The following is a 21,260-nucleotide window of genomic DNA, read 5'->3' on the forward strand; positions in this document are numbered from 1 at the left end:
GCTCCAGATCAGCACACAACAGCTCCAACTGCAAAGACCTGCAGGCCCGTTACAGACATGGACGTTTTAAAGGGTTACAGACCGTTTATACTTTCCAAAAGATGTCTAATGGATTAAATCTAGTATTGATGTTCTACCACCACATCTATTAGAAAATGTATAATTTGGAATGTTAATAGAAGATAGAAAAATATAATTTTTAATGAACAATTTCATTATTTTGGCAAAATATTTTATACACAAATGTAAATATTGCAAAACACAAACCTGTTTAACAGCCTTTAAAACGAATTAGCAACATTTTCCAAATCTGTAGAATGTATGAAAAGCATGAAGGCCCAAACATGACACTTTGTATTTACACAATATAAAGTCATTTAACCCCTGGAATGTATTGTTCTTTTTTTCCCCTTTAATTTACTATTTCATTATTCATTGTTTTGTTTTGTTTTTTTGTTCTCTGTTTCCTTTTGGATATTGCCTTATGACATGCACTGAACTCAGCTTACTCTGGTGATATAGAAGGAACTGTCATTGCCAATTTGTTGTATATTTGAATAGTCTAATTAGAAATAAATAAATAAATAAATAAAAAACTTTCCAAAAGATGAGTAAGTGTGTGTTCCTGCAGGGGGCAGCAGCTCGCTGGAGCGACCAGTCTGCTGCAAAGTAAAGACAAAGAAGAAGAAGAAGAAGCAGCAGCAGCAAAAGAAGAAGAAGCGCTTGAGGTCGCATGAAGTATTCTCCAGTTCTGCCGTAAAGCAGCTGCAGGTCTGCTGCAGGTCTGCTGCAGAGGCTCGGTGGGTTAAAACGGATTTTAACAGCAGACCCGGTTCAGAGTTTTCTGTGTGTTGGAGCTGCTAGTCCCGATTCGCTCCGTTTTCTCTTATGAAATAGACCGGTGTAGTTACCAAACTGTATTCAAAAATATGGCAACTGAAGGTTACCGTGGCTGTCGGTACACACACACACCTCGTAGGATATCACTTAACACCTTTTAGGATTCATAATGGTCTGCTGGTACATTCGGCATACATCTGGTTCAACAGACAACTCTAATTAAAATTCAGTATGAACTTTTATTATTGTTCCACATGCAGTGACCTCCCGACACGCTGTGCGGGACAGTGGGAATAACAGGCGAACCAGTTCTTAAAGTCGGGATTTACTGATAATAAGAATTACTTGTTGGATTAGTTTCATGCCGAAGTTTCCAGAGGAATCTGCCGACTCAGAAAATGTCTTTAGTTCTGACTTACGAGGTATTTTTGTCTGCCGATAAGCAAGGCGCATTTAACTTGTCCGATTTTTTTTAACAGAGTTTGGCATGAATATCTCATATTTGTGTTATGGCTATGCCCCGATTCTACAGACGGTGTAGCACAGCTGGGGGGTTAAAGGTTAAAACGGACTCTTTCAAGTTAAAGTGATCTGGTTGATGTTTGTGGTTCTGTCTATTTTCTGCAGCCAAACCTTCAGTCAGTTACAGCTGCGGAGTAGAAACATTGATGAAGGCCTGATTGTTGAATATCTTTCAGTTTTCTAAATCATCTCTGCTGTTTGTGCTTTTTTTTTTTTCTATTATGTGGAGCTCAGCAGGAAACTGCCCACGTAGGAGAGGACGTTCTGGGACCTTGCGTAACGTTCCCTAAAAGTTCTCTAAGGTGACGAACGTCCCAAACCTTTACAGAACTTTCCAGAACGTTCCTAAAACGTCCTCTTTTGGTTATGAAAGTGCTGCAGGTCAGAGTTCCCTATATGACTTCAGGAGGACGTTCCATTTTGGTTATTTTATGGTCACATGGCAACATTACAAAGAGGACATTTGGGACGTTAAGAGAACGTTCCCATATGGTTCCCTGTTAGTCTTGGTTGACAAAATAACTTTTACAGAATCAGTTTGGAACAAAACTCATATTTTCATTTAAAGGAGGAAACACTGTAAACAAACAGCTGTTAGAGTTTCATTGCTTTGATGTTTCCAGCAGCTCCAGAGGAGTCTGATGTGAGAAAATGTTTCAGGATGTAAACGAATCAAAGAGCGAGGGCTTCTTCTTTCTAGAGCCGCCATTTTGCTCCAAGAGACGTTCAACAATCATACAGGGAGAGATCCATCAGAGAAGAGAGGAGAGAGACCAGTTTCTCCACCACAGGAGCAGGAGAGAGACCAGAATGCACTGCAGCAGAGAGACAGGCTGGGCTCCTGTCAGGGGAAACTCACTTTTTTGACTCTCTCTCTCTCTCTCTCTCTCTCTCTCTCTCTCTCTCTCTCTCTCTCTCTCTCTCTCTCTCTCTCTCTCTCTCTCTCTCTCTCTCTCTCTCTCTCTCTCTCTCTCTCTCTCTCTCTCTCTCCTCTCTCTCTCTCTCCTACACCATACAGCACAGAGAACCCTCTTCTCTGGTGGATCTCAAAAGGCATTCTGGGAAATGTAGGAAATCACTGACTGATCTAGAAGTCCAGTCCAGTCCGCTCCAGTTAGTCCAGTCCAGTCCAGTCCAGTGTTGTTCCATCCAGTCCAGTCCGGTCCAGTCTGGCGGCCATGTTGAAGCCGCTGAGGATTCTGGTCTCTGGCAGGATATGGCCGCCGTCCCGCTGCTGCTCAGGCTTCGTCTCCAGGATCAGGTTCCTTCCTTACCTCCTAGTCCCTAGACTGCCTCCTTCCCTCCCTCCTAGACTGTCTCCTTCCTCCCTCCTAGACTGTCTCCTTTACTCCTAGACTGTCTTCTTCCTTTCTTCCTAGACTGTTTCCTTCGTTACCTCCTAAAGTCCTTGTAGAGGCCTCCTTGACTGACTGATTGGTTGGTTGGTTGTTGGTTGGTTGATTGATTAATTAATTAATTGATTGACTGGCTGGTTGGTGTGTGTGTGTGTGTGTGTGTGTGTGTGTGTGTGTGTGTGTGTGTGTGTGTGTGTGTGTGTGTGTGTGTGTGTGTGTGTGTGTGTGTCAGGTATGTGAACCGGCTGAAGCAGGATGACTTGGCGTGTGTCTCAGCTCTGCAGAGCGGAACCTTCTTCCTGTTCCACAGACTGAAGCCTCTGCTGCAACGGAACCAGCAGGGAGGCTTCAGACCGGCCCAGCTGCAGAGCACAGGTAGAACCACAGGTAGAACCACAGGTAGAGAACCACAGGTAGAACCTCAGGTAGAACCTCAGGTAGAGAACCACAGGTAGAACCTCAGGTAGAACCTCAGGTAGAGAACCACAGGTAGAACCTCAGGTAGAACCTCAGGTAGAACCACAGATAGAACCTCAGGTAGAACCACAGGTAGAGAACCACAGGTAGAACCTCAGGTAGAACCTCAGGTAGAGAACCACAGGTAGAACCTCAGGTAGAACCTCAGGTAGAACCTCAGGTAGAACCACAGGTAGAACCACAGGGAGAACCTCAGGTAGAACCACAGGTAGAACCACAGGTAGAACCATAGGTAGAACCTCAGGTAGAATCTCAGGTAGAATCTCAGGTAGAACCACAGGTAGAACCACAGGGAGAACCTCAGGTAGAACCACAGGTAGAACCTCAGGTAGAATCTCAGGTAGAACCACAGGTAGAACCTCAGGTAGAATCTCAGGTAGAACCACAGGTAGAACCTCAGGTAGATGACACATGGTCTGAATGTTCGTTGCATTGCTGGTAGTTTCAGTGGAGAGTTTTAGTGTCACGTTCTAAATGTTTGAGAGATTTTTCTGTGCCTGGTTAAATATAATCCAGTATATATGTGTGTGTGTGTGTGTGTGTGTGTGTGTGTGTGTGTGTGTGTGTGTGTGTGTGTGTGTGTGTGTGTGTGTGTGTGTGTGTCAGATGTGCAGGACGTCCTGCAGAGGCTCGGTGAAGACAGATCCATGGTGAAGGAGTCGGTTCTGATCGGCTGTACTGAACAGAACCAGGCTCAGTTCTGTCTGGACGTCGGTAAGACCACAACCTGACCTGGATCTGGACCAGAACCAGAACCAGAACCAGAACCAGAACAGACCCAGCGGCGCCTCCTTCTGGTCAATCAGTGACAAAAATTCAAACCTGACCCACTGCAGCCATATTGCGTGTGTGTGTGTGTGTGTGGTGTGTGTGTGTGGTGTGTGTGGTGTGTGTGTGTGTGTGGTGTGTGTGTGTGTGTGTGTGTGTGTGTGTGTGTGTGTGTGTGTGTGTGTGTGTGTGTGTGTGTGTGTGTGTGTGTGTGTGTGTGTGTGTGTGTGTGTGTGTGTTGCAGGGGAGCTGGAGCAGGCAGCAGTGGAGGAAGAGTGTGGGGGAAACTTCATTGACCTGAGGAAGGCTTTCTTTCTCCTGACAGGAGCAGAGGCGCCTCTGGTGGCCAAGGTGGGTACTACACCGTGTGTGTGTGTGTGTGTGTGTGTGTGTGTGTGTGTGTGTTTCCCATTCATTGCTAATGGTAGATGTCTGGTTGTCTGTACTGACTGTATACTCTGCAGACACTAGCTGTAGAATGTAGAAAAAGTGATCACATTTCAGTCACATTTTATGCTGATAATGGAAAGACAGTTTGTTTCCATGGTGACCGGCTGCAGTAGCTGCTGCTGTCAGTCAGCAGTACTAAATACTACTACAGTACTACAGTACTACAGTACTACAGTACTACAGTACTAGCCGTACTGTAGTTGAACTACAGGACCCCGCCTCCTCTTCGTTGTGATTGGTCGGCACGTAGCAGTATGTTACGCTATGTCATCGTCACATTATCTTACATTGATATGTTACCTTCTGTCCTGTCCTGTCCTGTTTGTCCTGTCCTGTCCTGTCCTGTCCTGTCCTGTGCTGTCCTGTCCTGTCTGTCCTGTCCTGTCCTGCCTGTCCTGTCTTGTTTGTCCTGTCCTATCCTATCCTGTCCTGTCCTGTGCTGTCCTGTCCTGTCTGTCCTGTCCTGTCCTGTCCTGTCCTGTCTGTCCTGTCCTGTTTTTCCTGTCCTGTCCTGTCCTGTCCTGTTTTTCCTGTCCTGTCCTGTCTGTCCTGTCCTGTCCTGTCTGTCCTGTCCTGTCCTGTTTTTCCTGTCCTGTCCTGTTTTTCCTGTCCTGTCCTGTCTGTCCTGTCCTGTTTTTCCTGTCCTGTCCTGTCTGTCCTGTCCTGTCCTGTCCTGTCCTGTCTGTCCTGTCCTGTTTTTCCTGTCCTGTCCTGTCCTGTCCTGTCCTGTCCTGTGCTGTCCTGTCCTGTCCTGTCTGTCCTGTCCTGTCCTGTCCTGTCTGTCCTGTCCTGTTTTTCCTGTCCTGTCCTGTCCTGTTTTTCCTGTCCTGTCCTGTCCTGTCTGTCCTGTCCTGTCCTGTCTGTCCTGTCCTGTCCTGTTTTTCCTGTCCTGTCCTGTCCTGTCCTGTTTTTCCTGTCCTGTCCTGTCTGTCCTGTCCTGTTTTTCCTGTCCTGTCCTGTTTTTCCTGTCCTGTCCTGTCCTGTCCTGTCCTGTCCTGTCCTGTTTTTCCTGTCCTGTCCTGTCCTGTCCTGTCCTGTATGTCCTGTCCTGTCCTGTTTTTCCTGTCCTGTCCCCTCCTGTCTGTCCTGCAGAGCCAGGCTCTGCTGCGTTGGCATCAGTCCAGCAGGTTCTGCAGTGCGACCGGTCAGCTGACGAGCCGCAACCAGGCAGGAAGCCAGAGAGTCTGCAGCAGCAGCGGCATCACCTACTACCCCACGGTAACACCCCCACCTCTGACCCCTGACCCCCCACCTCTGACCCCTGACCCCCCCACCTCTGACCCCTGACCCCCCCCCCTCTGACCCCTGACCCCCCCACCTCTGACCCATGACCCATGACCCATGACCCCCTGTGGAGGGGGCAAGAGCAAAGACTGTTTCAATACAAGGAGCAGCAATTAATACAGTTAATATGGACAAAGTTACAAACAGCTGTTAAAGTTCTGTACTTCTTCATCCTGGTGCTCCTGGTCCTCCTGGTGCTTCTGGTCCTCCTGGTGCTCCTGGTGCTCCTGGTGCTCCTGGTGCTCCTGGTGCTCCTGGTCCTCCTGGTCCTCCTGGTCCTCCTCCAGATGGCCCCGGTGGTGCTCGTCCTGGTGTCTGATGGGAAACGGTGTTTACTGGGCCGACAGTCGTCCTTCCCCGAGGGAATGTACAGCGCTCTGGCCGGCTTCTGTGACATGGGTGAGACTGTCTGTCTGTCTGCCTGTCTCTCTCTCTCTGCCTGTCTCTTTCTCTGCCTGTCTGTCTCTCTCTCTGTCTCTCTCTCTCTTTCTCTGTCTGTCTGTCTGCCTGTCTCTCTCTCTCTCTCTGCCTGTCTGTCTGCCTGCCTGTCTGTCTCTCTCTCTCTGTCTGTCTGTCTGTCTGCCTGTCTCTCTCTCTCTGTCTCTCTCTCTTTCTATGTCTGTCTCTCTGTCTGTCTCTCTCTCTGCCTGTCTCTCTCTCTCTCTGTCTGTCTCTCTCTCTGCCTGTCTGTCTCTCTGCCTGTCTAACAGCCTTGTTGTTGCAGGAGAGAGCCTGGAGGAGGCTCTGAGCAGGGAGGTGGGGGAGGAGGTGGGGCTGCAGGTGCAGAGCGTCTCCTTCTCCTCCTCTCAGCACTGGCCCTTCCCACAGTCCTCCTTCATGCTGGGCTGCCATGCTGCTGTGAGCCCAGAGCACACACAGGTCAGACCACACACACACACACACACACACACACACACACACACACACACACACACACACACACACGCACACACACACACACACACACACACACACACATACACACACTGAACACACTGAACACACACACTCTTAACACTCTGAACACTCTGAACACTCTGAACACTCTGAACACACTCTGAACACACTGAACACACACACTCTTAACACTCTGAACACTCTTAACACTCTGAACACTCTGAACACTCTGAACACTCTGAACACACTCTGAACACTCTGAACACACTCTGAACACACTGAACACTCTGAACACACTGAACACACTCTGAACACTCTGAACACACTCTGAACACACTCTGAACACTCTGAACACACTCTGAACACTCTGAACACACTCTGAACACACTCTGAACACTCTGAACACACTCTGAACACACTGAACACTCTACACACTCTGAACACTCTGAACACACTCTGAACACTCTGAACACACTCTACACACTCTGAACACACTCTGAACACTCTGAACACACTCTACACACTCTGAACACACTCTGAACACACTCTACACACTCTGAACACTCTGAACACACTGAACACTCTGAACACACTGAACACTCTGAACACACTCTACACACTCTGAACACTCTGAACACACTGAACACACTCTGAACACTCTGAACACACTCTGAACACACTGAACACTCTGAACACACTCTGAACACTCTGAACACACTCTGAACACACTGAACACTCTGAACACACTCTGAACACACTGAACACACTCTGAACACACTCTGAACACTCTGAACACACTCTGAACACACTCTGAACACACTGAACACTCTGAACACACTCTGAACACTCTGAACACACTCTGAACACACTGAACACTCTGAACACACTCTGAACACTCTGAACACACTCTGAACACACTGAACACTCTGAACACACTCTGAACACTCTGAACACACTGAACACACTCTGAACACACTCTGAACACTGAACACACTCTGAACACACTGAACACTCTGAACACTCTGAACACACTGAACACTCTGAACACACTGAACACTCTGAACACACTCTGAACACTCTGAACACACTCTGAACACTCTGAACAAACTGAACACACACTGAACCCTCCTGTCTCCTCTGTGTGTTTCTCTGTCCAGCTGGACGTGGACCACTCGGAGCTGGAGGACGCTCGCTGGTTCAGCCTGGAGGAGATCAGCTCCGCCCTGCAGGTGCAGGCTCCGCCCAGGAGAGGAGGCCCCGCCCCCCTCTGGGTGCCCCCGAAACACGCCATCGCCCACCGCCTCATCAGGGAGTGGGCCGACCGGCAGAGAGGCAGCCGGGCGGGGGAGGAGGGGGAGGAGCTGCCGCCGCTTTAAAGGCCTGCTTCACCTTCAGACTGAACTCAGATCAGATCCAGATCAGATCCAGATCCAACACAGACTGGGAAACAAGCAGCAGGTCATGATGCTGGAGCAGCAGAGTGTTTCCCTGCTCACCAACACACACATCAGTCTGAGCTGGTTCACAGAGTGCTGCAGTGTTGATGTGAACACCTGGAGCTGAATCTCTGCTCCACCTGCTGCACATGTGCAGTGAGGTCAGAGTGACATCAGCTGCACATGTGCAGTGAGGACAGAGTGACATCAGCTGATGACACAGGCACATTTTATTGTTTACTATTTAGTAGCTGCTGGACCATTTAGAACACATTTTGGGCCGAGGACATGTCACCTGACCAACTCTCCTGTCTCTGATTGGTTGATGTTGAAACTAGAGCTGAATAATTCATTTTTTAAAAATCAAAATCGTAATATGAACTTCTGCAATTTCCAAATCTCAGAGTCTGCAGTTAGTTTCTTCAGAGTTTGGTTTGTGAATCAGAAGTTTTGGAGCCATGAGTCAAAACCTTCATCAGACTCAAACTTTTAAAGTTCTAAAAACTATGACAAGAAAAACTTGTGATGATATGAATCACACTTTAAATCACAATATGCAATATTCTGTTAAATAATCACAGTTATATATTTTGTCAGTATCGTTCAGCTCACTGTCCGGTCCGACCGGCTGGATTTCAGACAGTCACACCTTCACTGCCCTAAAAATGTGCGGCTGGATCATCAGCTTTATGCTGCTGGCTGCAGCTAAACATTAAAAAATTAAAATGCAAATCTTCCATCCCAGAAATGAATGGAGCGATGTGTTCAAATACCTGGAGAAACACTGTAATGAACAGGACAGATGTCAAACTCATTTAGATTCATGCTGTAAAACAACATCTACCTCCTGCCTGACTGTCATGTTTAAGCTGATAACTAAACATTAATAAATATGAATCAAACCTCACAGAATCTGAGTCAGTGTTTGATGTTTGGTCTGAATGTATTATTCTGCCTCGCTGGAAGGTTTTTACTCTGAAACACTTCAGTCTGTTTTTAGAAAAGAAACAAACACTTTTTATTTTTCATTACACTTTAAAGTCTTAATATTACTTATTATTCATTATTATCATTACTTATTTTCCCAGGCAGAAACAAAAACATCAACTTTTATTCACATCAAGTTACAGAATTATGAAGTAAAGTGCAACACAGACAAGAAACCTGACGCATTAAAAACAAACAATATTATTATTATTATTTATTATTTTATCTAGTGAAGTGGAAGCTGTTGGCCAGCAGGGGGCTGCAGGTTTGACTCTTCACTCTTTGGATGGAATTTATCTCTTCATCATTTTTCTGCCTTAAATCTCAGCGACAGAAATCCTGAGAACTGACCGCAAGTCTGAGAGCTGGAATCAGTTTAGTGTCTGAGCCGGACCAGCAGGTGGCCTGCGGGTCGTGTGGGTCCTGGTCTGGATGGACCTTCAGAGGTTCTCCAGAGTCCTGTCCGGCGCACACACACACACACACACACACACACACAGACACCATCTAATCCTGTCTCTGTAATAATAATAACACTAATAAGAGCACAACATGCCATTTGCTGGAGACTTTTTTCCAAACCTCACAGTATGAGTCCATACATTTTTAGTATGGTTCCAGTTTGCTGCTGCACATTGATCTATTGATCTACTATTAACAATAATAAAGATAAGAATTTTACTTGTTGAGGCAGCAAAAATCTCAAACCATACTGGACCTTTAGAATTGTTTCATGCTGTTTTCTGCCGTGAACCAGAGTGTATTTCGGTGGAAGAGGATTGTGGGAATAACAGGTGAACCAATACTAAAAGTTTAGATTTTATTAAAATAACGTGCTGCTTGGTAAATCACCTGTATGCCGAAATTACTAGAAGGCTCTAATGATTCTTTTAAGGTGTTAGGTTGTGTTCTAGCAGCTGTGTGTCTTTGCTGATAAGTAAGGAAACATTAAATTGACTAATTTTTGAATGGAGTCTCTCAGTGAGACAGAACTGGCTCAACTGACCTGAATATGAGCTAAACTGTCTACAGTCCTAAATAAAACCTACAGACTCTCTCTCTGATACAACATATGGGCTATAACTCACTTGAGAAAATTATTTTATATTATTTTAGTCCTCGTTTTGCCATCAGTTGCTGCTGTCGCCTTTCAGCTGCTGAAAAGCTCCAAACTTTGGCGCTGTGAATGCGTCATAGTACTGCGACATCGTGGTTACATTATAAAGATATATGTACGTATAAATTATGTTCATAGTCTTTCTCCTCCAGTAACAAAATTAAAGGTCGAGCTAATGTAAATATACTGTAACTAAACCAGAAAAATGACTGAACCGTGATAACAAACAACAAACTTTGTTTTAATAGCAGTTGTGATCTTGAACGCACCACACCCGGTAAAAACCCACAACGGACACATCGATATGAATTATATAACCTCGCTTTTGTGCAGCATTTAATGTAGTAAATCAGAATTCAGTTAATCTTCACGAATAACTCAATTACAACGCAAATATAAGGCGCGTAAACACAAAAAACATCAAAACAAAGCTGCGTTCAAGATCTTTCCGGTCTCGTAACTTCATTTCAACCCGGAAGAAGTTGGACAAACACTTCCTTCCTTCCGGGTCTGTGGCTAGTTTGTTGTTGGCTAATGTCGGTTGTTTACTGCTGAACATTTCGCCTGACTCGTTTTGTTTACAAGACATTTCGCGGTAAACGGCAGAGTGACGTCATGTCTCCCAGCGGCCGGTTAGCTTAGCCAGCTAGCGTTAGCCCGAAGCTCCGGACCGGACCGGACCGGACCGAGCGGCGGGATGAGCAGCTTCGTCGCCCTGCAGACGCAGCTGGCCTCCGTCATGGAGTCGCTGGTCCACGCCGCGGTGGCGGAGCTGGGGAAGCTGGTGGAGGACAGCTCGGTCTTCCTGCTCCGCCTGGAGCTCCGGAGACCCGCCGGGGCCCGGGCCGGGGCCGGGACCGGGGCCGGGGGAGAGGAGGGCCCGCCGGGGGGGCTGCAGGGCCGGCTGCGGGCCGAGAGCCAGGAGAAGATGGTGAGAGAGACAGAGAGAGAGAGAGAGAGAGAGAGAGAGAGAGAGAGAGAGAGAGAGCGAGTGAGACAGAGGAGAAGAGCGAGAGAGAGAGAGAGACAGAAAGAGAGAGAGGAGAAGATGGTGAAAGAGAGAGAGAAAGAGAGAGGACAAGGTGGAGGGAGGGAGGGAGAGAGAGAGAGAAGACGTGAGTGAGAGAGAGAGATGAGAAGAGCGAGAGAGAGGAGAAGATGTTGAGAGAGAGAGAGCAACCTATAGATGGGGAGAGAGAGACAGAGAGCGAGAGAGAGAGACAGGAGATGGTGAAAGACGGGGGAGAGAGAGGAGAAGATGGTGAGAGAGAGAAAGAGAGAGAGAGGGTTGATTGTTGATTTGTCTTATTCAGTAATGTATTCACTATTTCCTCTGTTGTCAGATGGATTAAATCTGTTTTCAGTTCATTGCACATGTTTGAAAAAGCGAGGCTTGTTGCAGAGAGAGAGAGTGTGTGTATGTGTGTGTGTGTGTGTGTGTGTGTGTGTGTGGGGGGGGGGGGGGTAAATATGGATGAACTTTGACCTTTCATCACTCATCATCACAACTACCAAAATGAACAAATAATCAAATTATTTTCAGAGAAAAGTACAGTCCATATGCCAAACCATAACACACATATCGGGTGAGGTGCAGTGTGTGTGTGTGTGTGTGTGTGTGTGTGTGTGTGTGTGGTGGTGGTCATGTGGTTCTCTCTGCTGCTGTGTGACCTCTGACCCCTGCTGCAGACGCTGTTTGCCTCCATCATGGAGACTCTGGGGAACGAGGCTCTGGGGAAGATCATGAACATCGTGGACGACACCAAGTTCCTCATGGACTTTGAGCAGAAGACGGTGAGAGGGAGGGGGAGGGGCAGGAAGCAGCCCCAGACCAGCGTGCTCAACATCCTGTCCGACCGCGGCGTCGGTACGTACCCCGCCGCCACCGTGCACGCTCACAGGCACGCTCACAGGCACGCTCACAGGCACGCTCACAGGCACGCTCACATGCACGCTCACATGCACGCTCAGACCCCACACACACGTACAGCAGCGTGGACTGAGCAGGTAGAGCTGTCAGAGTCTGGAGGTTTTCTCCTGACAGCAGTGAAGTGTAGTCTGGAAAAGTATTAAAAATGAATTGGGTCATTTCCAGGTCTTGAATAGTTTGGGAATTTGAAAAAAAAATGTCTGGAAAAGTCTGGAAAATGTTGCGGTTCAGGTCCGATACACACATCATTCTAGCTTTTATGTTGTTGTAGAGACACTTTGAGTCCACAGGTTTTGTTGATGTGCAGAATAATGTTCAGATAGAGGGACGCTCTTATGACCCAGCCGCTGTCAGCATCCATTATATCAAATACCCACCAACATCAAATCCGGTCAAGAACATAGGGTCTGGGAAAAATATGGAATTTTAAAATGGAAAGCGTGTAGGAACCCTGCCAATCATCTCACATATTCTGATATTTGTTGTAGAGTTGTTCTGATACAGATACCAGTATCTGAAATGCCTCTGATACAGCCTGACATGCTGATCAGGTATCAATGAGTCTGTGCACCGATCCGATATCACGTGATTTATTAGCCCAGAAAAAAATCAACTTTAAAGTAGTTTCATCCGGATAAAGTGTCCGTTTTCCCGGAAATCGTATATACTAAATTTATACTGTTACTGTACTATTTAAAATGTTAAATGTCTTTTATTTTACTAAATTGTGACTGCACTTTAACAGTTTTTTAAAGCAATTGTTATTTATTCCTAGATTTATTTATTTATGTTCTTTTTCAGTTATGACTGACTGACAAACTAGATAATAAAGTTCTATGTCATTCATTCTCTGTTTGTATTTGTTCATGTTTTACAAAGAGTTTAACCTGAGCCAGGCCATACAACAATGATAGCAATCACATCACATCCATACAGGGTTAGTAGTATACAGCTGTTAAAAAATAATAATAATAATATATATATATTTTCTTTAACGCACTGGTATCGGATCGGTACTCTGTATCGGCCGATACACAAGTTCAGGTATCGGAATCGGTATCAGGAAGGAAAAAATGGTATCGGAACATCTCTAATTTGTGGCTGTGAAGAACAACATCTACACAGTGATATGACCTAGTTAGCAGGGCAAGATGTCTGTCTGCGTAAATCATATTGAACACCAGACAAAATCTTCAAAACAAATCAAGGTCTGGGAAAAGTGTGGAATTTTTTAATTGAAGATGTGCAGGAAGCCTGTAAACCGGCCGTCTCTCCACAGAGGCTGAACACTCGTATGGAGCCAGCGCCAGGAGCACAGAGGAGAACAAATCCACACAGGTGAGCTTTAAACCTGGAGGAGGTCAGTTCAGTTCAGTTCAGTTCAGTTCAGTTTATTTAAGAAGGGACAGTGCATATTAATCAGCAATAAATGTAAATACGCCAGATTTAGCCAAAAGGCAAATTTTCATCTGTAGTCCCTGGCCAAGGTGTTTATTAAAAGGCATCCTAAAAAGATACAAGATAAAAGTAAACAGTAAAACATACAGAGCAAAGATAGTTAAGAAAGGACACACAGTTATTTAAACTAGGTAAGCGGTAGCGCTGAACGATTTTGAAAAAAATATCTAATTGGCTGAAAGACCTGTAGGTGCTGAGGACCGGAGAGCAGCTTAACTCTGATGTGTTTGTTTGTGGCGGCAGACCGCGAAGCCCGAGGAGGACTGGAAGGACCTGGAGGCTCCGTTCGTTCTGGCGGTCAGCGTTAAAGACGAACACGGCAACATCGACCTGGGAGCCATCGCCGAGCGTGAGTACCCGATCGATACCGATCGATCCTGATCAAGTCAGGGACCGTGGGTTATCGGCGCCGGTTCATCCGCCACTGATCGGGATTTGACTAAACTTCAGGGAGTGATGCGTCTCTTTGCTCCATGCCAGCATTTTCAGTGTGACAGTGTTTGGCCTCAGGGGGGCGCTGCAGTCCCCCACAGCATGCTGGACTCCTCCTCCTCCCTGTGTCCCTGCTAGTCTAGCGTAGTTTATGGTAGTTCATGGTAGTTCAGGGTTGATCAGGGTAGTTCAGGGTAGTCCAGGGTAGTTTGTGGTAATTCAGGGTAGTTCAGGGTAGTTTGTGGTAATTCAGGGTAGTTCAGGGTAGTTACAATTTACAATTTACAATTTCACATTTGGCAGACGCTTTTATCCAAAGCGACTTACACATGAAGTCCAGGGTAGTTTATGGTAATTCAGGGTAGTTCATGGTAGTTCAGGGTAGTTCAGGGTAGTTCATGGTAGTTCAGGGTAGTCCAGTGCAGTTTATGGTAATTCATGATAGTTCAGGGTATTTCAGGGTAGTTCAGGGTAGTTCAGGGTAGTCCAGTGCAGTTTATGGTAATTCAGGGTAGTTCATGGTAGTTCATGGTAGTTCAGGGTAGTTCAGGGTAGTTCAGGGTAGTTCAGGGTAGTTCATGGTAGTTCAGGGTAGTTCAGGGTAGTCCAGTGCAGTTTATGGTAATTCATGATAGTTCAGGGTATTTCAGGGTAGTTCAGGGTAGTTCAGGGTAGTCCAGTGCAGTTTATGGTAATTCAGGGTAGTTCATGGTAGTTCAGGGTAGTTCAGGGTAGTCCAGGGTAGTTCAGGGTAGTCCAGGGTAGTTCAGGGTAGTCCAGGGTAGTTTGTGGTAATTCAGGGTAGTTTGTGGTAATTCAGGGTAGTTCATGCTAGTTCAGGGTAGTCCAGGGTAGTTTATGGTAATTCAGGGTAGTTCAGGGTAGTTCATGGTAGTTCAGGGTAGTTCAGGGTAGTTCATGGTAGTTCAGGGTAGTCCAGGGTAGTCCAGTGCAGTTTATGGTAATTCATGGTAGTTCAGGGTATTTCAGGGTAGTTCAGGGTAGTTCAGGGTAGTCCAGTGCAGTTTATGGTAATTCAGGGTAGTTCATGGTAGTTCAGGGTAGTTCAGGGTAGTTCAGGGTAGTCCAGGGTAGTTCAGGGTTGATCAGGGTAGTTCAGGGTAGTCCAGGGTAGTTCAGGGTTGATCAGGGTAGTTCAGGGTAGTCCAGGGTAGTTTGTGGTAATTCAGGGTAGTTCATGCTAGTTCAGGGTAGTTCAGGGTAGTTCAGGGTAATTCAGGGTAGTTCATGCTAGTTCAGGGTAGTTCAGGGTAGTTCAGGGTAATTCAGGGTAGTTCAGGGTAGTCCAGTGCAGTTTATGGTAGTTCAGGGTAGTCCAGTGCAGTTTATGGTAATTCATGATAGTTCAGGGTATTTCAGGGTAGTTCAGGGTAGTTCAGGGTAGTCCAGTGCAGTTTATGGTAATTCAGGGTAGTTCATGGTAGTTCAGGGTAGTTCAGGGTAGTCCAGGGTAGTTCAGGGTAGTCCAGGGTAGTTCAGGGTAGTCCAGGGTAGTTTGTGGTAATTCAGGGTAGTTTGTGGTAATTCAGGGTAGTTCATGCTAGTTCAGGGTAGTCCAGGGTAGTTTATGGTAATTCAGGGTAGTTCAGGGTAGTTCATGGTAGTTCAGGGTAGTTCAGGGTAGTTCATGGTAGTTCAGGGTAGTCCAGGGTAGTCCAGTGCAGTTTATGGTAATTCATGGTAGTTCAGGGTATTTCAGGGTAGTTCAGGGTAGTTCAGGGTAGTTCAGGGTAGTTCAGGGTAGTCCAGTGCAGTTTATGGTAATTCAGGGTAGTTCATGGTAGTTCAGGGTAGTTCAGGGTAGTTCAGGGTAGTCCAGGGTAGTTCAGGGTTGATCAGGGTAGTTCAGGGTAGTCCAGGGTAGTTCAGGGTTGATCAGGGTAGTTCAGGGTAGTCCAGGGTAGTTTGTGGTAATTCAGGGTAGTTCATGCTAGTTCAGGGTAGTTCAGGGTAGTTCAGGGTAATTCAGGGTAGTTCAGGGTAGTCCAGTGCAGTTTATGGTAGTTCAGGGTAGTCCAGTGCAGTTTATGGTAATTCATGGTAGTTCAGGGTATTTCAGGGTAGTTCAGGGTAGTTCAGGGTAGTCCAGTGCAGTTTATGGTAGTTCAGGGTAGCCCATGGTAGTTCAGGTAGTCCAGAAACAGTCCTGCAAATCGGTCCAACCATCAGCAACCTCCAGACAAATAATCTATCATGTGACATTCATGATGAAATGCCCTGCAGGGACTCGACTGCAGTAAAACTGGTTTCTCCCCCTCAGTGTTTACAGCTTTATCTTTGTTGTCTAGATGGGAATAAATCAGTTCGGTTTAATAACACAGACGTTGTTTTCCCTCCAGGAGCCGCAGAAGAAGCTTTTGATGGCAGCAAGTCTTCTGAGCCGGTGACCCTTGACCCCCAGCAGCAGCAGCAGCAGCAGCAGGCGGAGCAGCAGCAGCCGTCCAGTCCGGCCGACCTGCTGCTGCACAAACTCGTGAGTCAGGGCTGGAAGTATTTCATCTGCACCGAGTGCGGCAAGAGCTTCTCGTCTCAGAGCAACCTGAAGGCTCACCTGCGGATCCACACCGGCGAGCGGCCGTTCACCTGCGTCGTCTGCAGCAAAGGCTTCGCCCACAAGCAGAGCCTGCAGGACCACGTCCGCACGCACACCGGGGAGAAGCCCTTCAAGTGCCTGCAGTGCGGAAAGTGCTTCGGCAAGCAGGCGCACCTGAAGACGCACGCCATCATCCACACCGGGGAGAAGCCGTACGGCTGCGAGCTCTGCGGCCGCAGGTTCAACCTGGCGCAGAACCTGACGCGCCACGCCCAGATCCACACCGGAGAGAAGATCTTCGTCTGCCCGGTGTGCGGGAAAGGCTTCACCCGAGCCGTCACGCTGAAAACCCACGAGCTCATCCACACCGGCCAGAAGCCCTTCAAGTGCGCCGAGTGCTCCAAGAGCTTCCGCCACGCCGTCAACCTGAAGAACCACCAGCGGATCCACACCGGCGTGCGTCCGTTCAGCTGCGACCTGTGCGGCAAAACCTTCCGGCAGTCGGTGAACCTGAAGATCCACCGGCGGATCCACACCGGGGAGCGTCCGTTCAGCTGCAAGGAGTGCGGCAAGAGCTTCAGCCAGCAGAGCAGCCTGATCTCCCACGGCCGCACGCACTCCGAGGAGCGGCCGTTCCCCTGCGGCTGCTGCGACAAGAAGTTCAACAACGCCAACAGCCTGAAGCTGCACCTGCGGGTGCACACCGGGGAGAAGCCGTACGGCTGCGAGGTCTGCGGCAAGACCTTCAGCCAGGGAAGCCACCTGCGCACGCACAAGAGGCACGTGCACGCCGGCGGGAAGCAGTACATCTGTGACAAGTGTGGCAAGAGATACTCAGACCAGCGCAACCTGAAGATGCACAAGTGTGTGTACGCATGAGCCTGCAGCGGACACACACACACACACACACACACACACACACACACACACATCATGGACTGTGGGATAAGCAGTTTCTTTTGTAGTAATTATTGTATCTGTTTGTGCTGCAGGTTTTGTTTTGTTTTTTTGGTCAAGAGTTTTGGAAGAAACTTTCCCAGAATACTGTGAGAGCAAATATAAATCATTTATTTAATGATTCATTTTGTTCAAGATAGAGATTCTGCTTTTTATGTTATAATATTTTTTCAAGGTGAGTGTGTGTGTGTGTGTGTGTGTGTGTGTGTGTGTGTGTGTGTGTGTGTGTGTGTGTGTGTGTGTGTGTGTGTGTGTGTGTGTGAGTGAAACAGGAGGTGGACCTGGTCTGGTCTGCAGCTCTGATGCTGAACTGAAGTTAAAATTTGCTGCTTTCCACTTCAGACTGCAGCCTCTAAATGTGTACAGATGCACATTGTCGCTTTTTATAATTTTATAGCTGGGATTTTTGACGTGGAAAATAATATTTGTACAGGAAACGAACATCTACAGTCTCCCATCCTCCAACATCTAGCAGACATCACACTGCAGTAAAGCCAGACAGCAGTAAATACTGTCTGTGTGCTGTAAAGGTCAAAGGTCAGCAATTCAATTCATCTGAGGAATTGGAATTTGAAAAAAGCTACAGGAAACAGAATGTGAATTGAATTGGAAGTTTAATTTAATTCTGTGAAATTCCATATTTTTTAGTTTTTTCTTCCCACACATCTGAGATTCCACATGATGCTTTATATGATCAATACTGAATATCAGAACATGTTAAAGGAACCGTTCAGCTGGTGTTTGATGCAGAACATGTGATGGTAATCCAGACATTATGACACAATGTGTTTGATTAATTTGATTGTTGATTATGTTGATTCATAATGTTTTGATTTATAATGTTTAGAGTCCAGAAAAACTCTCTTAAAGTGGAATTTCATGGAGTCCAGTGGCCAGTTGCTTAAAGCTAGTTTAAGACCAGTCTGAGCCTTAGACTGGTCTTAGATTCTCAGGATGGACTCGGCTAATTAAGGTAGGACAGTTAGCCTCCTTCCCCCCGGCTAATCTTGAGTTAAGAATTGTGTTGTTATGGCAACGAGTCGGCCTGACTGTCAGAGCGGGAAGTTTAAATACTGAAGCTGTTTCATAAAAGACGGCAAATCTCTGGTTTTTGGGAAAGAGACTGAAGAAGAGAGAGAGTCTTTAGAGAGAGAAACAACACATTAGAGATCTACAACAATCAAGAAGTAGTAGGAACAGGTAAATATATAAGTGTCTGTAGCAAGTTTGACTCAAGGCCACATTTAAGTCTAAGACTAGGTCTATCTTTATGCAACTGGCCCCAGGTCTGTCCCAGTTCAGTTCACATGTGTTTCCTCTCAGCTGGGAGGCTTTCCCCCTGCAGGACTGGACTCAGGTTACAGTCTCAGGTCAGCTGGTGATTACGGAAGCTGAGAACGGCCGTGCTTGCAATTATTTTTAATGTCGGTATCTCAAGATCACAAGTTAATTATCTCGTTATCTCGAGAAAACAAAAGGCCGATTTCTCGAGATAACGAGATCATTTATCACAAGAAAACGACTTTTGTTTTCTCCATCACAGGATAATTATGGAGAACTGGAAAATGAGAGTCTGGTTCATTTGATCACATGATTTCAGCCTTCAGATCAGTGTCATGACTGTCAGGATTCAGAACTGCTTCACTGTCTTCTCCTTACATGACGAGGACTGATCTGAATGTTTTCTCTAACAGAAAGACACAATGCACTTTCTGCCTGTTAGACCTTGACTGAAGTCCAGTCTGATTGATTTTCAGCTTAAATCAGCTGCTACAGTCGTCCAGACGCCATCTCTGCATGCTGCATGGCTCCTGATCTCAACATTATAAGTAATAAGAGGAAACAACATTTTGTTTTCTCGTGATAACGGGTTGATTATCTCGTTTTCTCGAGATGACAAAGCTTGTTTTCTGGAGATAATTAACTCTTGATCTCGAGATAACGGCATTAAAAAAAATAATTGCCAGCATGGCCGTTCTGGGCTTCCGTAGGCGACGCTTCAGCCTGCAGGAGAATAAACTCTGAAGTGTTTCTGCTGCTCTCTGGCTCTGTGGCGGGTCAGGGTCTGGCTCTGTGGCGGGTCAGGGTCTGGCTCTGTGGCGGGTCAGGGTCTGCCTCTCCAGGTGAGTCCTCAGGTGGTTTTACAGGCCGTCCTGCAGCTGGAGGGTCAGAGGGTCTTCTCACACAGCCTGTCCTGATCCTGATCCTGATCCTGATCCTGATCCTGATCCTGATCCAGAAAGATGCTCCACTCATCAGTTCATCATAATCTTCCTTCTGTACAGTTTTCCCTCTGCAGTATTTCTGAATAAATGAATGTGTGAACACAGCAGGTCGGCGTTTATTTAAAAAACTGCAGCTGCTGAGTGTTTAACGTCCAGTGGTGGAAAGTAACTAAGTACATTTACTCAAGTACTGTACTTAAGTACAATTTTGAGGTACTTGTACTTTACTTGAGCATTTCCATTTTATGCTACTTTATACTTATACTCCACTACATTTTAGAGGGAAATATTGTACTTTTTACTCCATTACATTTATTTTACAGCTATAGTTACTGGTTACTTTTCAGATCAATATTTTATATTTAAAACATTTGATCAACTTTATAAAATAACTATAAAAAAGCATTGTTATAGGTTAGACTACTGAGGTTAGGCTAGGTTAGACTTTTACTTGTAATGGAGTATCTTTACATTGTTATATTGATACTTTTACTGCAGTAAAACATCTCAGTACTTCTTCCACCACTGGAAACATCTTGGTCCTGCTGTTGCTGCCTTTATTCTGGATATGGATTTTTTTTTATTGCTGATTAGGATGTTTTTGACTATGACAGCCTAATCCAAAAATGTCTTAGAAATGTCTCATTAACTGTGGCTTGCAAGACCAAGTCCTTAATCAGATGATGATTCCACTGATTGATTTATGACTTCTCAGTAGGTCAGTAAGGCTTTTATTTTGGAAACAAAAAAGATCGAACACATGTTCAGTATGGCTTTTATTTTATTATGATGGGAAGTCCTGTGTTTAGATTTTTTATATTGTTTTATTGGGACGAAAATACATATTGTACAGATCAAATATATAGAAAAACCACAAATACACAAAACATAACAAAGGAAAATATTTAGAGCCGGTTCTGTGTTTCCCGGTCGGCTTGACACCGGTCCTACGTCACTGGAATCTCAAAATGGCGTCCTTCCGCGGTCTGGCTCGGCTGTCATTCCCGGGATGACAACAACCCCAGCGGACCGGACGGACCAGACGCCGCTTCGGTCTCCGGTCAACGAACCGCCCAGAACCGGAGCCACCGGCCGAATGAACCGACACTGAAGAGGACCGGCCGGGTTGTTTGTTTTTGTTCCCGGGATGACGCGCCGGCGGAGCCTGCGGTTGGCCAGCGACCCGCCGCGGTGCTTAGCTGCGGCGATACAGATCTGAGGATGTGGATACAGCTCTGTGAAGCTAGCCGGAGTTAGCACCGGCAAGACCGGAAGATAGGCGGTTTAATTTCAAAATAAAACGAAGAATCGATTACTGTTGGGAAGTAAGAACAGGCCTGAGTAACAACGCACACATGGCTATGAATACATAGTGTGGTGAGGGCATTAGTTATTTTAATGTACTGCGAATTTCTCTGTAAAATTCGACTCTTTCACGTGAGACCTTTATTCAAATGACCGGTAACCAACAGGTGCGTCAGTGAGGCTTTTATTTTTTTTGAGGGGAAAGACCGGAAGTCGTATTGTTAACATTCTGGCTAGTTTAACACTGGTTTGGATGCGAGAGTGAC

General features: G+C 46.4%; 2 protein-coding genes across 3 annotated transcripts; both read left to right on the top strand.

The window, feature by feature from the left end:
• Nucleotides 1-684: 684 nt before the first annotated feature.
• On the top strand, nt 685-8,927 carry nudt13 (nudix (nucleoside diphosphate linked moiety X)-type motif 13). The gene is made up of 9 exons (XM_071539218.1): nt 685-800; nt 2,381-2,623; nt 2,950-3,092; nt 3,801-3,908; nt 4,207-4,313; nt 5,505-5,630; nt 5,984-6,095; nt 6,421-6,575; nt 7,751-8,927. The coding sequence occupies exons 2-9, from the start codon at nt 2,541-2,543 to the stop codon at nt 7,967-7,969; spliced, it is 1,053 nt and encodes a 350-aa protein (XP_071395319.1). The 5' UTR covers nt 685-800; nt 2,381-2,540; the 3' UTR covers nt 7,970-8,927.
• Nucleotides 8,928-10,697: 1,770 nt separating this feature from the next.
• Nucleotides 10,698-19,793, top strand: LOC139660933 (putative zinc finger protein 66). Of its 2 annotated transcripts, none has more exons than XM_071539215.1 (5): nt 10,698-11,064; nt 11,823-12,000; nt 13,343-13,401; nt 13,765-13,870; nt 16,314-19,793. In XM_071539215.1, exons 1-5 carry the CDS (start codon nt 10,831-10,833, stop codon nt 17,384-17,386), a joined length of 1,650 nt encoding a protein of 549 aa, XP_071395316.1. In that variant the 5' UTR covers nt 10,698-10,830; the 3' UTR covers nt 17,387-19,793. The 2 variants fall into 2 exon arrangements, with proteins under 2 accessions (XP_071395316.1, XP_071395318.1); XM_071539217.1 differs by lacking the exon at nt 10,698-11,064 and adding an exon at nt 11,297-11,394.
• The last annotated feature ends 1,467 nt before the right edge of the window (nt 19,794-21,260 follow it).

This window comes from Centroberyx affinis, unplaced genomic scaffold, assembly GCF_046629955.1.
Source record: "Centroberyx affinis isolate AG114_WGS23_722 - 3 ecotype Tasmania unplaced genomic scaffold, CSIRO-AGI_Caff_v1 ptg003427l_1, whole genome shotgun sequence".
NCBI classification, from domain to species: Eukaryota; Metazoa; Chordata; class Actinopteri; order Beryciformes; family Berycidae; genus Centroberyx; species Centroberyx affinis.

Coding starts and splice junctions, on each gene's coding strand:
- nudt13 (XM_071539218.1), top strand. CDS start 2,541: ATGTTGAAGCCGCTGAGGATTCTGGTCTCTGGCAGGATATGGCCGCCG. Junction 3,909..4,206: donor TCAGTTCTGTCTGGACGTCG/GTAAGACCACAA, acceptor TGTGTGTTGCAG/GGGAGCTGGAGCAGGCAGCA. Junction 6,576..7,750: donor TGAGCCCAGAGCACACACAG/GTCAGACCACAC, acceptor TTCTCTGTCCAG/CTGGACGTGGACCACTCGGA.
- LOC139660933 (XM_071539215.1), top strand. CDS start 10,831: ATGAGCAGCTTCGTCGCCCTGCAGACGCAGCTGGCCTCCGTCATGGAG. Junction 11,065..11,822: donor CCGAGAGCCAGGAGAAGATG/GTGAGAGAGACA, acceptor CCCCTGCTGCAG/ACGCTGTTTGCCTCCATCAT. Junction 13,871..16,313: donor CCTGGGAGCCATCGCCGAGC/GTGAGTACCCGA, acceptor TTTTCCCTCCAG/GAGCCGCAGAAGAAGCTTTT.